Source organism: Phascolarctos cinereus, unplaced genomic scaffold (assembly GCF_003287225.1).
Source record: "Phascolarctos cinereus isolate Bilbo 61053 unplaced genomic scaffold, phaCin_HiC Scaffold_4;HRSCAF=312, whole genome shotgun sequence".
NCBI classification, from domain to species: domain Eukaryota; kingdom Metazoa; phylum Chordata; class Mammalia; order Diprotodontia; family Phascolarctidae; genus Phascolarctos; species Phascolarctos cinereus.
In genome coordinates this window covers 82708630-82722650 of record NW_027555847.1, presented here as the reverse complement: position 1 = coordinate 82722650, position 14021 = coordinate 82708630, and the positions used below count along the sequence as shown (strand labels likewise).

The 14021-nt window shown below is 38.4% G+C and overlaps 1 protein-coding gene across 2 annotated transcripts; it reads right to left on the bottom strand.

Moving 5' to 3' along the window:
• Window positions 1-132: 132 nt before the first annotated feature.
• GLT8D1 (glycosyltransferase 8 domain containing 1) lies at window positions 133-13909 on the bottom strand. Of its 2 annotated transcripts, none has more exons than XM_020971526.2 (10): window positions 13848-13909; window positions 5355-5408; window positions 5170-5268; window positions 4335-4548; window positions 2414-2531; window positions 2064-2148; window positions 1781-1893; window positions 1184-1350; window positions 975-1087; window positions 133-882 (listed from the first exon to the last, which is right to left on the bottom strand). In XM_020971526.2, exons 2-10 carry the CDS (start codon window positions 5368-5370, stop codon window positions 692-694), a joined length of 1116 nt encoding a protein of 371 aa, XP_020827185.1. In that variant the 5' UTR covers window positions 5371-5408; window positions 13848-13909; the 3' UTR covers window positions 133-691. The 2 variants fall into 2 exon arrangements, with proteins under 2 accessions (XP_020827185.1, XP_078008421.1); XM_078152295.1 differs by lacking the exon at window positions 13848-13909 and adding an exon at window positions 5933-6084.
• Between the last annotated feature and the right edge of the window lie 112 nt (window positions 13910-14021).

The window sequence follows — 14021 nt, the reverse complement described above, 5'->3', positions numbered from 1 at the left end:
TCCCCATTTTACAAATCAAGAAATTGAGGCTCAAGTTAAGTGACTTATCTAGATTAACATAGTGTCATACACACTGATGCTATTTGTTCTAACAGATTCATTCTTAAGGCAAAAGAATAGATAATTAGAAGATGTGTTTCTGAATTTTATTTTTTAGAACAAGATGAAAAACCATCTTTAAATAATGATTTAGTACTGGGGAATTCTAACTATGTCAACAAAACTAGGAGACATATAACTTGTTGAAAGGAACAAGAAACCATAACTAGCGTGTATTCTAAAAACTAAGTTATGAAAGAATGTAAACATGCTTCGAGTGGGTCTCATGCAAAGTAAAGTGTCATATACAAAGCCACAGGTTACAGGAGTAGAACAAAAACAGCATAACTAACTGCAAGATGGCTCATCAGTCTTAGGGAAGGGAAGGTATTCCATTCACTTCTGCAGGACAGATTCTCTCGGTAGTAGCAACAAAAAATTAACTATTAAAATACTTTTTCTCAAGTAAGACAGGTGTAAATTGGTTTTCATATTATAGTTGAGAGAGCTTATGACTTCATAACAGTTGCGTCTAAGTTGGTTTTTCCATGTTGCACACAGAAAAGTTCTCAATATCACATGGAAGACATTTTCCCAACTAGTACTATCCTTTAGTGTTTCCTGAGAAGATACTGGTAGTCCATATTCTACTTTAGTCTGCATTTGCAATTTCTACATGTCTTCGGATTAGGCTGAATTTTCCTGTTGGATCTGGAATATACCATTTTTCCCAAATGTCAGCATAAGAAGCAGTTCTTCCCCATGGTTTAAAGTGTCCGTTCCAGTGGAGTAGTTTGGCAGCCTTCACAAACTGAGGTGAATATCGATTTCCAGCACTAGAGCCTTCCATTAACAAAACAAAACATATATACATATTAACAAGTGAGCTGTTAGTAACTAAAGACATGCTGAAATTTTAAAATCCGATTACTTACCAAGATGTCGGACATTCCACATGGGGTCAATATTTGAATGTTGTTTATAAAATACTATAAGTAGAGGGGGTGTTGTAATGCTGCCTGCTAGTGTTCTACTGTATAATTCTTCTCTGGAGGGACAAACAAAAAGTCATTAAGGTAGTATAAGCCCCAGATGCTGAATTAATTCAAATGCTCACTACAACTTACTGTCTCTATATACTTACTCTACATTAAGTTTCATCCATTTTTCCAGTTGATAAGTAATGTTTTGTTGTTTCCATTCTGTTAAATTTGCGACAAAAACCCCAGGATTAAAAGAGCAGGTGCTAGCTTTCATGGCAAGATTTCGAATCCTTTTTTTCTTATAGTCCAGAAATCCAATATAATTATACTGTGAACAGAATTAAAATGCAGTTTATCTAAACAGAACAATGAACATTTTGTGTTAATCCGACCAAAAAAGGGAACAAAGTGATCAGCATAATCAACAGCTACATTGTTGAAATATTGTACAGTCAAGCCTCAAATTAATATGGAAAACATTCCTGAGAATGCATAACATGAAATTCTATAACAAGGGGAAAGAAATGGCCCACTAGGCAATTACTGATGCTCTTAGCCACAAAATACTTAAATGAAAAAGGTAGGAATGAATATGTGGGTGTAGTTTTTGAAGTCTGGAGAGCAGCATAAATGCAAAAAAGGAAACAGAACATTGTGCTTAAGGCTCTGGTGACACTGCCATTTTGTTGACACTGGTCTCAATAATTAAAGCTGTGTCTTCAGTTACTATTTAGCTTACATTCTGATGGGTGATTCACCTGATTCCCTGCTCCATGGACAATAACTTTCGCAGAAGTTGAATCACAGTCTTCTGAAAAAGCAGCTGCATGCCCAGGCTTCAAAGGTGTATTATAAAGGGCACGAATATCACCTGGAAGAGTAAAAAGATGCCTCAAGAGAGGCCCTGAATGCACCAAGTTTTCAATGAAAATGACTCATTTCCACTCATAGTTAAATGTCCTAACAAATTTAAAATTAAATCTGAGACAAGTTCAGTTAGCTGGATTAAAGGGGTTGAGAGCATGACAGGGAAAAAGGTACCTTGTACTATTACATCATCATCCACATATATTGCCTTTTCTGCATTTGGAACCAAGTTAGGTAGGTAGAATCTTGCAAAGGTTAACTGTTAAAAGAAGAAACGTACACAGCTTGTAAACACATTAATATAGCACTTTAAAGATGGAATGCTAGTTTTCTAGGGCTAAACAAACACATTTAAAGGATAAGGGCTGGTCCCAGGAAGCTGCCCGTGTCACAGTCATGACAAGCTTTTTATTTATATGTATGTGTGTGTATATACACACATGAAAAGCTCCAAGCACCCCACAAGTTGTTACTGTGTACCAGCTTCAGGCCTCTCCTAGACACAAATGATGGATAGTACTCACTGGCTTCACGGAGTCCACCTGTTTAGGATCCACCTTTACTTTCCCTTCCAAAAGTTGAGGGTCAAAATCCACAATTTTGTATTTGATGTTTTTCAGAGAGCCACTATTGAGCCAGGATCTGACCATGGTAAAGCACCAAATGTCATGTCAGTCTTAGTATGTACATGATCATGTTTCAATAAAAATAAGACAAATGTGTCCTGTTCTTTAGCAACAGTACCAAGCATTTCAGAGTGCTTCTAATGGGCCTGTGCAGGGGACAGAGTATCCTACCTACCTACGTACAGTCTAGAGCCCTGAAAAAGTGCCGGGGGTTCCCATGTAGGAAGTATTTTTAATAGGAAGGGAGGCATTGTGGTAAAAGGGAAAGAGCACTGATTTCTTGAGTCAGGACCCAAGGTCAAATCCCATCTCTGATCCTTACTACCTTTGTGTGACCTGGGGCAACACCTCCATAGGTCTCACTTTTCTGTAAAGTGAAGGAACCCTAGATGGCCCCTGGGGACCCTTCCATGATGCCATAAATCTGGGATTCAGCTACTGAATTTTACTAGAACCAATGCCATGCTACAAAATGCTGATTCTTCCAGTAAACACATATGCAAGTCTCTGAGTCTAAAAATGGACAAACCCCAAGGGGAAATTGTAGTCAGCAAACTTGGACCCGAGCCAAGGACACACTGGAGTTGAAAAAATAGGGTTCCTCTAGTCCCACTCTTACTGACTTCCCAAGTGAATTTGGTCAAGTATATTCCCCTCTCTAGGTCTCACTTTCCTCTAAGATGAGCTCAGCTTTTATCTGAAAATGAATAAAGAGCTTGAGAGAGGGTGTGTTTACTAAATTCGTGGCACATAAATGTAATGGACCGTTACTATGAGAAAAAGCAAATATGTGAATGCAGAGAGGCATGTTAAGACATACATAAAGTAAATAAAAATTTAAAAACAACATAGACAATGCCTAAAACAATGTAAGTGGAAAGAATAAAACAATAAATGTAAAACTGTAGAGAACCAATTTGGTCCCAAAGAAGAGCTACAAGATGCCTCTTCCTACCTTTGCAGAGATGGCATGGGGCAGGGAGTAGTGGTCTCATAGGTATGGAACATTACATGTGACAAATTTTTTCTGTGTATTGATCAGTTATTTTTAATGTAAGGAGTGGCTCTGAGAGAGGAAATGGTACAGAGAAATTGAGGTAATGTAAAACCAGAGTAAAAATCTATTAAAATCTTGGGGTGGGGGCAGAAAGGAAATAGATCAAATCAATCAATAGTTAACACTGATTAATTTCTTCCTCTTTATATCCAACACACTGCCTCCTAAATATGCCCAGGAAAAAGTGAGTTCAAAAGCATCTACAGTCACCAAAGATACAAGTATCTTCCTACATTTATGATTAGTTTACAGCATACTTTGTGTTCTCAGTACATGCCATTTTAATAGTTTTAAAGCTGTATTTGTTCCTGGGCTGGGTGGGGGGCCGCAGGGATAGGAATGAAAGACCCTCCAAAGATCACTGTAAAGAGTGCCTATGATACCATGTTGAGAGTGGAGGGTGAGAAACCTGCTACCAGGCTAGCTGTGTCACTATGGGTAAGTCAGGTATCAGCTTCCATTTCCTTATTTCATAATGTATCCTAGCACTGTGTGATATTTACAGTGTTATGGTGAAAAGAGCTAGAAAAAGGTACATTTAGAGAGTAAAAGAGTGAAACATTTTCCAACTCAGATGAGCTTTTAGTTTTTTCTTTACTAAAAGTTTTTCTTTAGGAGAAAGCTCTTGTCATTTAGGACTCAGCCTCAGCTAGAGACTCTAATGTTTTATGTCTGCATATGTTGCATTAGGTGACGTGGCCTTGCAGGTTTTCCCAATTCCTCTTCTGCAGCATGGTATTAAGAACTGAGATAGGAACTTACCTAAGATGGTCTGCAGTATCATTCAAAGTAACAATGTAGAAAACCACATTGGAGTGGGTATTATGGTAAATACTATTCATCACTGCAATTGTGCCCCCAAGTCTGTCTTCAGATGCTGCAATGACTACAGGAATCTCCTCTTCACTCCTATAGATCAAGCTTTCAGGAGCATTAGGCACAAAGGCTAATGGCTGAAATCCCACAAGATTTGGATCTGTAGAGGGCAGAAAGACAAGGGTAAAGGGAAGCAAGTTTGGTCAATACCACTAGACACAAAACCCAAGAAATGGAGAGGTGTGGAAGTCAGGGAACAAGAATGGTAAAATGCCATAAATCCTTTCTGCAAATTGCTACAGTAGTCTTGTTTCACTTACTTATGTATTTTTGGCTCTGGCTTTCTATTCTAAAGCACTAATTATCCAAGCCTAACTGGCTTGTTTAAGCTAATCGAGATTGTGCTGGAGGGGGTGGGGTGGGGGTCTTTATGCTGTATGCCAATGTTGGAAATTAACTTGAGAAACAATCCTGTGCTTATTAGTTAAGAGATGCAAAGCACTTTCCTCACAATGAGATAGGTAACATCTTCATTTTAAAGATAAGCAAACCAAAGCTGTGAACAGTGCAAGAGCACCCCTCTCCTTTTCCAAAGTCTGTAAGATCTACAATCACAAGTTTCCTCTTCCTTTCCCCTCCCTCTCTCCTGTAGAAGTAACTTGGCATGTAGTAAGTAAAAGACTACAGAACTATATTTACCATCTTTTAACCATCATGTCAATGGAGGAGAATGGCAATCTGAGTTGTGATTTACTTTATAAGACCAATAAGGTCACTGTACCTGAGACCTCCCTTTTCAACAAATCACTCAGACCAAGGAAATTATGATGCAAAACTAGTAAAAAGAGAGCAACAGCGAGGACTAGGATGATGATGTTCACTAAAACAAAAAAAAAAAAGAAAAAAGTTAAATGTCTTCGTTATTTAACCAATTTCAAAAAGCTACAACTTGGAGAAATCACATACCTTTGCGGAATGACATTTTTCCTTTCAAGCTTAAAAGAATGTCACTTAATAAGCCTGCAAGAGAAAACATTAGAATTACTGTGTGCACCTAGCCCTAATGGTTAAATTTTCTGGTGGCATTTCCATGAAGTTCAGCAGTAAAAATCCCAACCCATGATATTTCTATAAGTGGTCTAATGTCCAAGTATAAGCTTGAAGTGCTGCGCCAACAGTAAAGTCAACCAAAAAATAAAAGCAGGTTCAATATCAAGCAATTCACAACATTCTTTGGTGCTATATTACATTAACTTTAAAATTCCAAGTCCCCTACTTTATAGTGATGCTGAAGCACAATTCTGTTATATGTCAACCTTCAGGAAACTTTCACCCAACTAAATACCAGCTGCTATGCCAGTAATTATGGTCTAGGCTTTGTTAGAGTGATAAAAAAAAAATCCCACCATCAAAGGAAAGGAGAAAACTCAAAAATCAAACAAAACAATTATGAAGGGAATAGGAGAAAGTGAAGTAGAGGTGGAGGAAAGCAAATTCAAAAAAAGTCCAGGTGCTGATATACCTAGATTCACAAAGTACAATACCTCTTCCTTATGATCCGATGAATTATGTTGCTGTATGACACTGGTGGAACCAGCTTATATGTGGCAGAAGATGGAGTTTCTGGTTTGTGTATTTTTTGCTTTTATGCACAGGATTGCGATCAATATTGAGTATCTGCTAAGTACCTGCTTTATGCCAGGTTCTGCTAGAGATATGAACATGAACAACATTGTACATTCATGGAGCTCATAACTTAGACTAGTTGGGGAGTTAAGACTTGCTCACAAACAACAAGGGCAATAAATGATAAACACAAGAATATAAGCAAAATACTCTGGGAGTGAAGAGATAGCTTATCCCTTACCAAGCAATTAGAAAATCTTGGGGTATTTTTCTTCCTATCTTACTGTTCCTGCTCAGTATCTTTTCTACTATCTCATATACATGGAGGTACCCCAAGGCTCCACCCTGCGTACTCTCTTCTATCTATACGCATGATTTCATCAGCTCCTATATATTCAACTCTCATTTTATGCAGATGATTCCCAAATCTACACATCCAACCCACTTCTCACTCCTAAGCTCCAATCCCACATCTCCAACTACTTGCTGGACATTTTCCACCTGAATGTTTCTTAGGTATCTCAAACTCAACATACACAAAGCCAGTCAGTCAGCCAAGAACTTTTATTATATACCTACTATGTGCCAGGCACTGTGATAAGCACTGGGGATACAAAACAACAAGAAGAAAAACCAAAAGACAGTTCTTGCTCTTGAGGAGCTCACAATCTAATGGGGGAGACAACATATAAACAACTATGCACAAACAAGCTATAGGCAGGATAAGTTGGCAATAATAAATGGGGAAGGCACTAGAATTAAGAGGGATGAGAAAGGATTCCTGTAGAAGTGGGATTTTAGCTGGGACCTGAAAAAGCTAGGAGGTGGAGAGAAGAATGGAAAGAATACTCCAGGCATGAGAAACAGCCAGTGAAAATGCCTGGAGTCCAGAGATGGAACGTTTCATTCAGAAACAAGACCAGTATCACTGGATCATGGCAGAAAGGTATAAGAATACTGGAAAGCTAAGGGTCAGGTGGGGTGAGAAGGTAGGTTATGCAGGCCTTTGAAGGCCAAACAGGTTATTTGATCCTGGAGGTAACAAGGAGTTTTGGGTGTTTACTGAGTAGAGGTATGATTGGGTCACATCTGTACTTTAGGAAGATTACTCTGACAGTTGAGTAAAAGATGGATTGTAGTAGGAAAGACTTGTGGCAGACAGCCCAACCAGCAGGCTACTGCAATTGTCAGGCATAAGGTGCCAAGGGCCTGCACCAGAGTGGTGGCAGTGTCAGGGGAAAGGAGAGAGCACATGGGAGAAATATCATGAAGGTAAAACAGACAGGCTTTGGAGAGTAAGAGACAGTGAGAAGTCAAGGATGACACCTAGGTTGTGAGCCTGAATAACTGGGAGGATGGTGGTATCCTTGACAGTAACAGAAAAGGTTGGAAGGAAAGGGTTTTGGACTTGGTGAGTTTAAGATTTCTATAGGATATACAGTTTGATATGTTCAAAAGGCAGAAGAAGATGTGATACTAGAGGTCAGCAGAAAGGTTAGGCCTAGATAAGTAAAACTAACAATCATCAGCAGATTCCATGGGAGTAGATGAGATCACTAAATTGAAATAGCATAGAAGGAGATGAAAGCCCAGACAGAACCCCATGGGATAGCCATAGTTATTGGGCATGACCTGAAGTAACGGAAATCTGAGAAGGTACAGTCAGACAGGAGAACCAGGAGACAGTACTGCCATGAAAACATAGAGAGAATATTGTATCAAGGAGAAGAAGGTAATGGACAGTGTCAAAAGCTAAAGAGAGGTCAGGAAAGATGAGTAGTAAGAAAAAGACAAACTCATTATCTTTCCCCTTAAACCCTTCCTTCGTAACTTCTCATAACCATTGCCAGTCACCCAAGTTTATAACTTGACCCTTTAAGTCTTATACTCCACACAGCCAATCAGTTTCCAAGATTTGTTGATTTGATCTCCTTAACATCTCTCACCTCCAACCCTTTGTCTACTCACATCAGAATACCTGGACTATTGCAACAGACCCCTAATTGGTTTCCTTGTATCCTGTCTCTTCCCTCTCCAATTTATCACATACACAGCTGCCAAACTGATATTTCTAAAGCATAAGTTGGATAACACCATTCCCCTGCTGAAGAAACTTCAGTAACTCCCACTGCTTCTAAGATAAAAGACAAACTCCTTTGGTATGGTGTTCCTTCAGTTTGCTTCCAGTCTATGTCTCTAATCTGTTAAAAATTATTCTCCCTCAAACTACATTCCAATTGGCCCACTTGATGCTCCTTGTATACCGTGTCTCTGAGTCTTTGCATGTCTGCCCTTCATGCCTGGAATGCTCTCCCCTCCCATCTCTAGTGCCTGAAAACCCTAGCTGCTCTCGAGGCTCAACTCAGGTGCCACCTCATCCAAAAGGCCTTCCCTCTTTCATCACTCTCCCTCTTTCTCTCTCCACACACACACACACACACACACACACACACACACACACACACACACACACACACACACAATTTTATTGTATTTTATTTTCAGTTCCAGGTTCTCTCCCTTCTCCAACCCCCTTCTCCATCCCACTAAGAAGGCAAGAAATGCAAAACCCATTACAAATAAGAAGTCATGCAGAACTAATTTCTGGGGAAAGAAAAAGAAAGAAAAAAATGCTTCAATCTGTACTCTGAGTTCATCAGTTTTCTCTCTGGAGGTGGATAGCATGTTTTATCCTAAGTCCTTTGGAACTGCAGTGGGTCATTCTGTTGATGTTACTAAGTCTTTCACAAATGATTGTCTTCACAGTATTACTATTACCATGTAGATGTTCTTTTGGTTCTGTTCACTTCAACTTTGCATCAGTTCATACAAGTCTTCCCAGGTTTCTCAGAAATCATCCCCTTCATCACCTCTTACAGCATGATACTAATGCCTCACATTCATACGCCGTAATTTATTCTGTCATTCCCCAATTGATGGGCATGCTTTTAGTTTCCAATTCTTTGCCACTACACACACAAAAAGTTGCTATAATTTTTTCTTATGCATGTGTCCTTTTTCTCTTTGCTCTTTTTTGGGGTATAGACCTAGTAATGGTAGCCTATGTTAAAGAGTATGCACAAATTAATAGCATTTGGGGTATATTTCCAAAATGCTTTCCAGAATGGTTGGACTAGTTCATAGTTCCATCTGCATTAATGTACCTATTTTCCTATTACCCCCTCAAACATTTGGCATTTTCCTTTTCTTTCATCTTAGCCAATCTAATGGGTTACAGGTGTTACTTCAGAATTGTTTTAATTTACATTTATTTTTTAGTGATTTAGAACACTTTTTTCATGAGCATTGATAAATTTGATTTCTTTTTCTGAAAACTGCCTGTTCACATCCTTTGACCATTACTTTGTACTTATTTTGTGCATATCCTGTTGTTCACTTATATGTGAAAATATTGCATTTTTCAGAAGTATGTAAGTTTGTTGAGAACTATATCAATTGGTCCACAGCATGTGCATAATAAATGCTTGAAGAAATGTATTTAATTAGATGAATGACCTAGTTGTAAATATACTTACAAACTTACAAAAATAGGCACTGGTAACATGTCCATATATTGAAAGAGAGGCCAGGTGCAAGCCTGAGAATAGAGAATGAAAAGGCCAGAAGGCAGAAATATACCCAACAGTGAGAATGATTTTTGAATACAAGAAGGCCTAACCAATCAGGTGAAAAGGTGCCTCTTTCTGTTATAAACTTGAATCACAGGAACAAGGAATTTAACCCTGCCTATCAAAAATTGATGTAGTTGTGTGTAATAACTTAGGATAGGCAATAATTTTGGGATGGTTTGATTCTGTGACAGCAATGATCATGCAGGTGTGCTTCTATTGACATAAGGCTTACTCAAACTGCTCTACTTTAACCACTTGAAATCAAATTGATCTTGTTACCTAATCTTTCATTGACTTTCTATCAGTTGGGTGATGGACTTCATGCTATAAACGTCTGTTTTCACTGATCTCTTTCATTGTGGTTTTAATTCTATGGTTTTAAAGAATGGATATATTGGTTCTAATTCTTCCTTACAACATGACTAATGTGAAAATATGTTTAATAGGAATGTATGTGTAGAGCCTATATCAGATTGCATGCTGTCTTGGGGAGGGAGGCAGTGACGAAGGGGGAAAAAATTTAAAACTCAAAAGCTTAAAGAAGTGATTGTTGAAAACTAAAAATAAACAAATTAATAAAAAAATAAAGAATGGATATCAATCCACCACAGAAACATGTGAAAATTGTAGTTATTAAAGGGTACACTTCAATAACTATTAGAGATATTACAGAAAAAAAAGCTGGTGTGGAGAAATGAAGCCTTTCAGGTATCATTCAAAACCATAAGGAAACATGATTAGTTACATGGAAGCACAAAAAAAAAGTGTAGTAGAAAATGAAAAACACCAGAAGGTGACAAACTATTGATGGAAAACAGTAATTCACCCTTAGAAAGCAAACAAATACCTTCAGAGGGACTTGGCAGCTAAAGGGATTTGTTACTAATCCCTCTCTGGGTGGCACATAATTCTTGGTTGGAAGAACAACCTATAAAATAGCCACTATCACTATGAAGCAAAAATGCTTGTCATGAGCAAAACAATACAAAAACTGTATTGGAGTACCTAAGATTTGACAAAGGTAATTTTTACTGATGAAACTCACTTTTCACTCAGGATTATACCAAAATCATTGTCAGAAGTGCAGGTGAGCCTGTAAGATCTGGGCATCTTTATGAGACTAAAACATCCTCCCCCAAAAATGTTCTGGAGATTTTTCATTTTCAGTGGGCCTGGAAGTCTTTTCCCCATTGAAATAATGATGAACTCTGATAAACATAAAGGTGTACTAAGAAGCAGAACTGTTCCAAAATTACAGAAGTCCCCACAAGGAATATGGAAACAGATGCTACACGTTGCGAAAGGTTAAGAAATTTATCTGAGATGGAGATAAATATGTTTCTTTGGCTTGGGAAATCCAGATTTAAACCCCAGTGAAAATGAGAGAAACTTGACAAAAAATGTATTGTTCATATGTACATGTAATATCTAACGTGATGAAAGTATATTTTTATGATGAAGAAAGTAATAATTTCTCCAACATGCCACTGTGAATCCTCTTAGCTATTAATGTTCTCTCTATATTCAAATTATCTCATATTTACTTATTCGTGTAACTTCCTCAAAAACTTTTTTGTTTTATCTTCCAATCCCTGGCCACTAGTGAAAGACCTTACATGTGGTAGGTACTTACTACCGAATTAATAAATATCCTCTGAAAGTTGCAAACAAAGCATTATTTCCTATATTTTTGGAACTATACCATCTATTTTGGCACACAGAACTGTATATCTTGTTAGCTCATTACTACTCTACCCTTAAAGAGTTACTTTGTGTCATAGGAATTGTATCCCAAAGTACAGAAATATCTTTATCTGTTCCATTGTACAAGAGTAGCATCATTACTAGAAAGAACTGATAGGCCATTACTGTTTAAATGGCTTTGCATAGCAAAAGAAATCTGTTCCTCTTCTGGCTTTTGTTTAGCAATTATTCTTCATCAACAACAACCCATATTTATAGAGCACTTTCCTTCCAACAACCAGGTGAAAATGCAAATGTTATTATGCCTATTGTACAGAAGAGAAAACTGAAGCTTAGAGAACCCAAGTAACTTAGACCAAATCACAAAACCAAATCAAATGGCCTTTTCTCAACCCTCATTCTCTTTGACCTCTCTTCATTCTTTCACAAGGTTGATCACTTTCTTCTGGATATTCTCTTCTCTCTAGGTTTTCAGGTCACTGCTCTCTCCTGGTTCTCCTCCTACCAGTCTGATGGCACCTTCTCTCTCTCCCTTGCTGGATCTTTCTCCAGATCACGCCCTCTAACTGGAGGTGTCCCTCAGGCTTCTAATCTGGGACTTCTCTTCTCCCTCTGTACTACTTCATTTGGTGATCTCATCAGCTTCCATGGATTTAATTACTTTCTCTATGCTGATGATTCTCCAATCTACCTATCCTGCCCAAATTCTCTATTGACCGCCAATCTTGCATCTCCACTGTCTTTCAGACATGTCAAACTGGATGTCTAGTAGATGTCTTAAACTCCATCAGTCTAAAATAAAACTCATCTTTTTTCTAAGCTCTATCCCATTCCCCTCCTACCTCCCCTATTAGTGTAGAGAGCAACATCGTCCTCCCAGTCCCTCAGGCTCACAACCTAGGAGTCATCCTGGATCTCTCACCCCCCATATCTAAACTATTCTCAAGGCCTGCAACATGTCTCAAATATGCCCCCCCTTCTCTCATCTGACACTGAGATCACTCCGGTTGCAAGCCCTTATCATCTCACATCTTGATTACTGTATTGGCCTGTGGATGGGTGTGCTTGTCATATGTCTCTCCCCACACCCATCTATTCTCCCTTCAGTCACTAAAATTACTTTCCTAAAGGGCAGGTATGATCATGTCACTCCCTACTCAATAAACTCCAGTGGCTCCTTATTACCTCCAGGAGCAAATACAAATTGCTCTGTCTGGCATTCAAAATCCTTCCTAATTTAGCCCCTCCTACCCTTTCAGTCTTTTTACACCTTACTCCCTGACACATGAGTGTTTGATCCAGTGACACTGGCCTCATTGTTCCGTGGACAAGACACTTTCTCTCTGAGCCCCAGGCATTTTCTCCAGCTGTCCTCCATATCTAGAACACTCTCCCTCCTCTGTTCTGCCTACTGACCTCCCTGGCTTCCTTTAACTCCCAACTAAAATCCCATCATTTACTGGAAGCCCTCTCTAAGACCTCTTAATTCTAGTGCCTTTGCTCTTTAATTATTTCTTATTATTTCCTATTTCTCCTGTGTGTGTATCCCGTTTAGTATATCATTGTCTGTATGTTGTCTTCTCCATTAGACTGTGAGTAGCTCTCTGAGAGCAGGGACTGTCTTTTGCCTCTTTTTGTATCCCCAGTACTTAACACAATGCCTGGCATGTTTTTTGTGGCTGTTTTTTTTCAGTTGGGTCAAACTCTACGATCCCATCTGGGGTTTTCTTGGCAAAGATACTGGAGTGGTTTGCCATTTCCTTTTCTGTTCACAATGAGGAAAATAAGTGTCTGAGGCCACATTTGAACTCAGGAAGATGAGTCTTCCTGACTCCAGGCCTGGTACTTTATCCACTTTGATACCTCACTGCCCTCTCCTGGCAAGTATTAGGTACTTAATAAATGTTTATTGTTTCCTTCATTCAGTAAACATTTACTGAGTACATATCGTGTGAAATTTGTTACATAATAAAATTCCATTGCTAAGAAAGATATGGCTTTCCAAGAAACTTGAGCAAATCATGATCTTTTTTCCAATTCTACATTTCCAATGAAGCATTATATCCAAAGCATTTAATGAAGCATTACAAATTGCTACTCTGTACATTTAATTTTGGAATATAAGGTAGGATAGACTATGAAAGGCAATTCTATAACAGTCATATTTATATAATGAAGGTCCTTAGAATGTAAGTGGTACAAACACTATTATCCTTCAGTTCAGAAAATGAACTCAAGATACTATTCCAGGGTCATGCAACTGGTAGATGTCAGATGTGGAACTCACCAATATTTTCTTTCACACCATGGTTTCCCCTTCCTTCAACATAGAGATGCCAATAGGGCAAGCTGAAAAAGCTCTTAAAGAAACAATACTGAGGGACCAAATATCATTGTAAATAATTTTTAGCTATACTCAGTGTTTTCAGTGTATACACTATTTACAATGATATTTGGTCCCTCAGTATTGTTTCTTTAAGAACTTTAAGTGACTTACCTGTTTACAGGTAATGGTCCTAAAGGACGAAGAATTCCTGAAGCTGAGAGTCATACAGTTATCTGTAGAAGGCAAAGAAAGAACATTTGACTCTGACAGAACTCATCTGTCTAAGGGCTGGGGCTTCTCTGCTATATGGCAAGAGGATGAAGGTCCTTCTGGAGCTTATCAAGT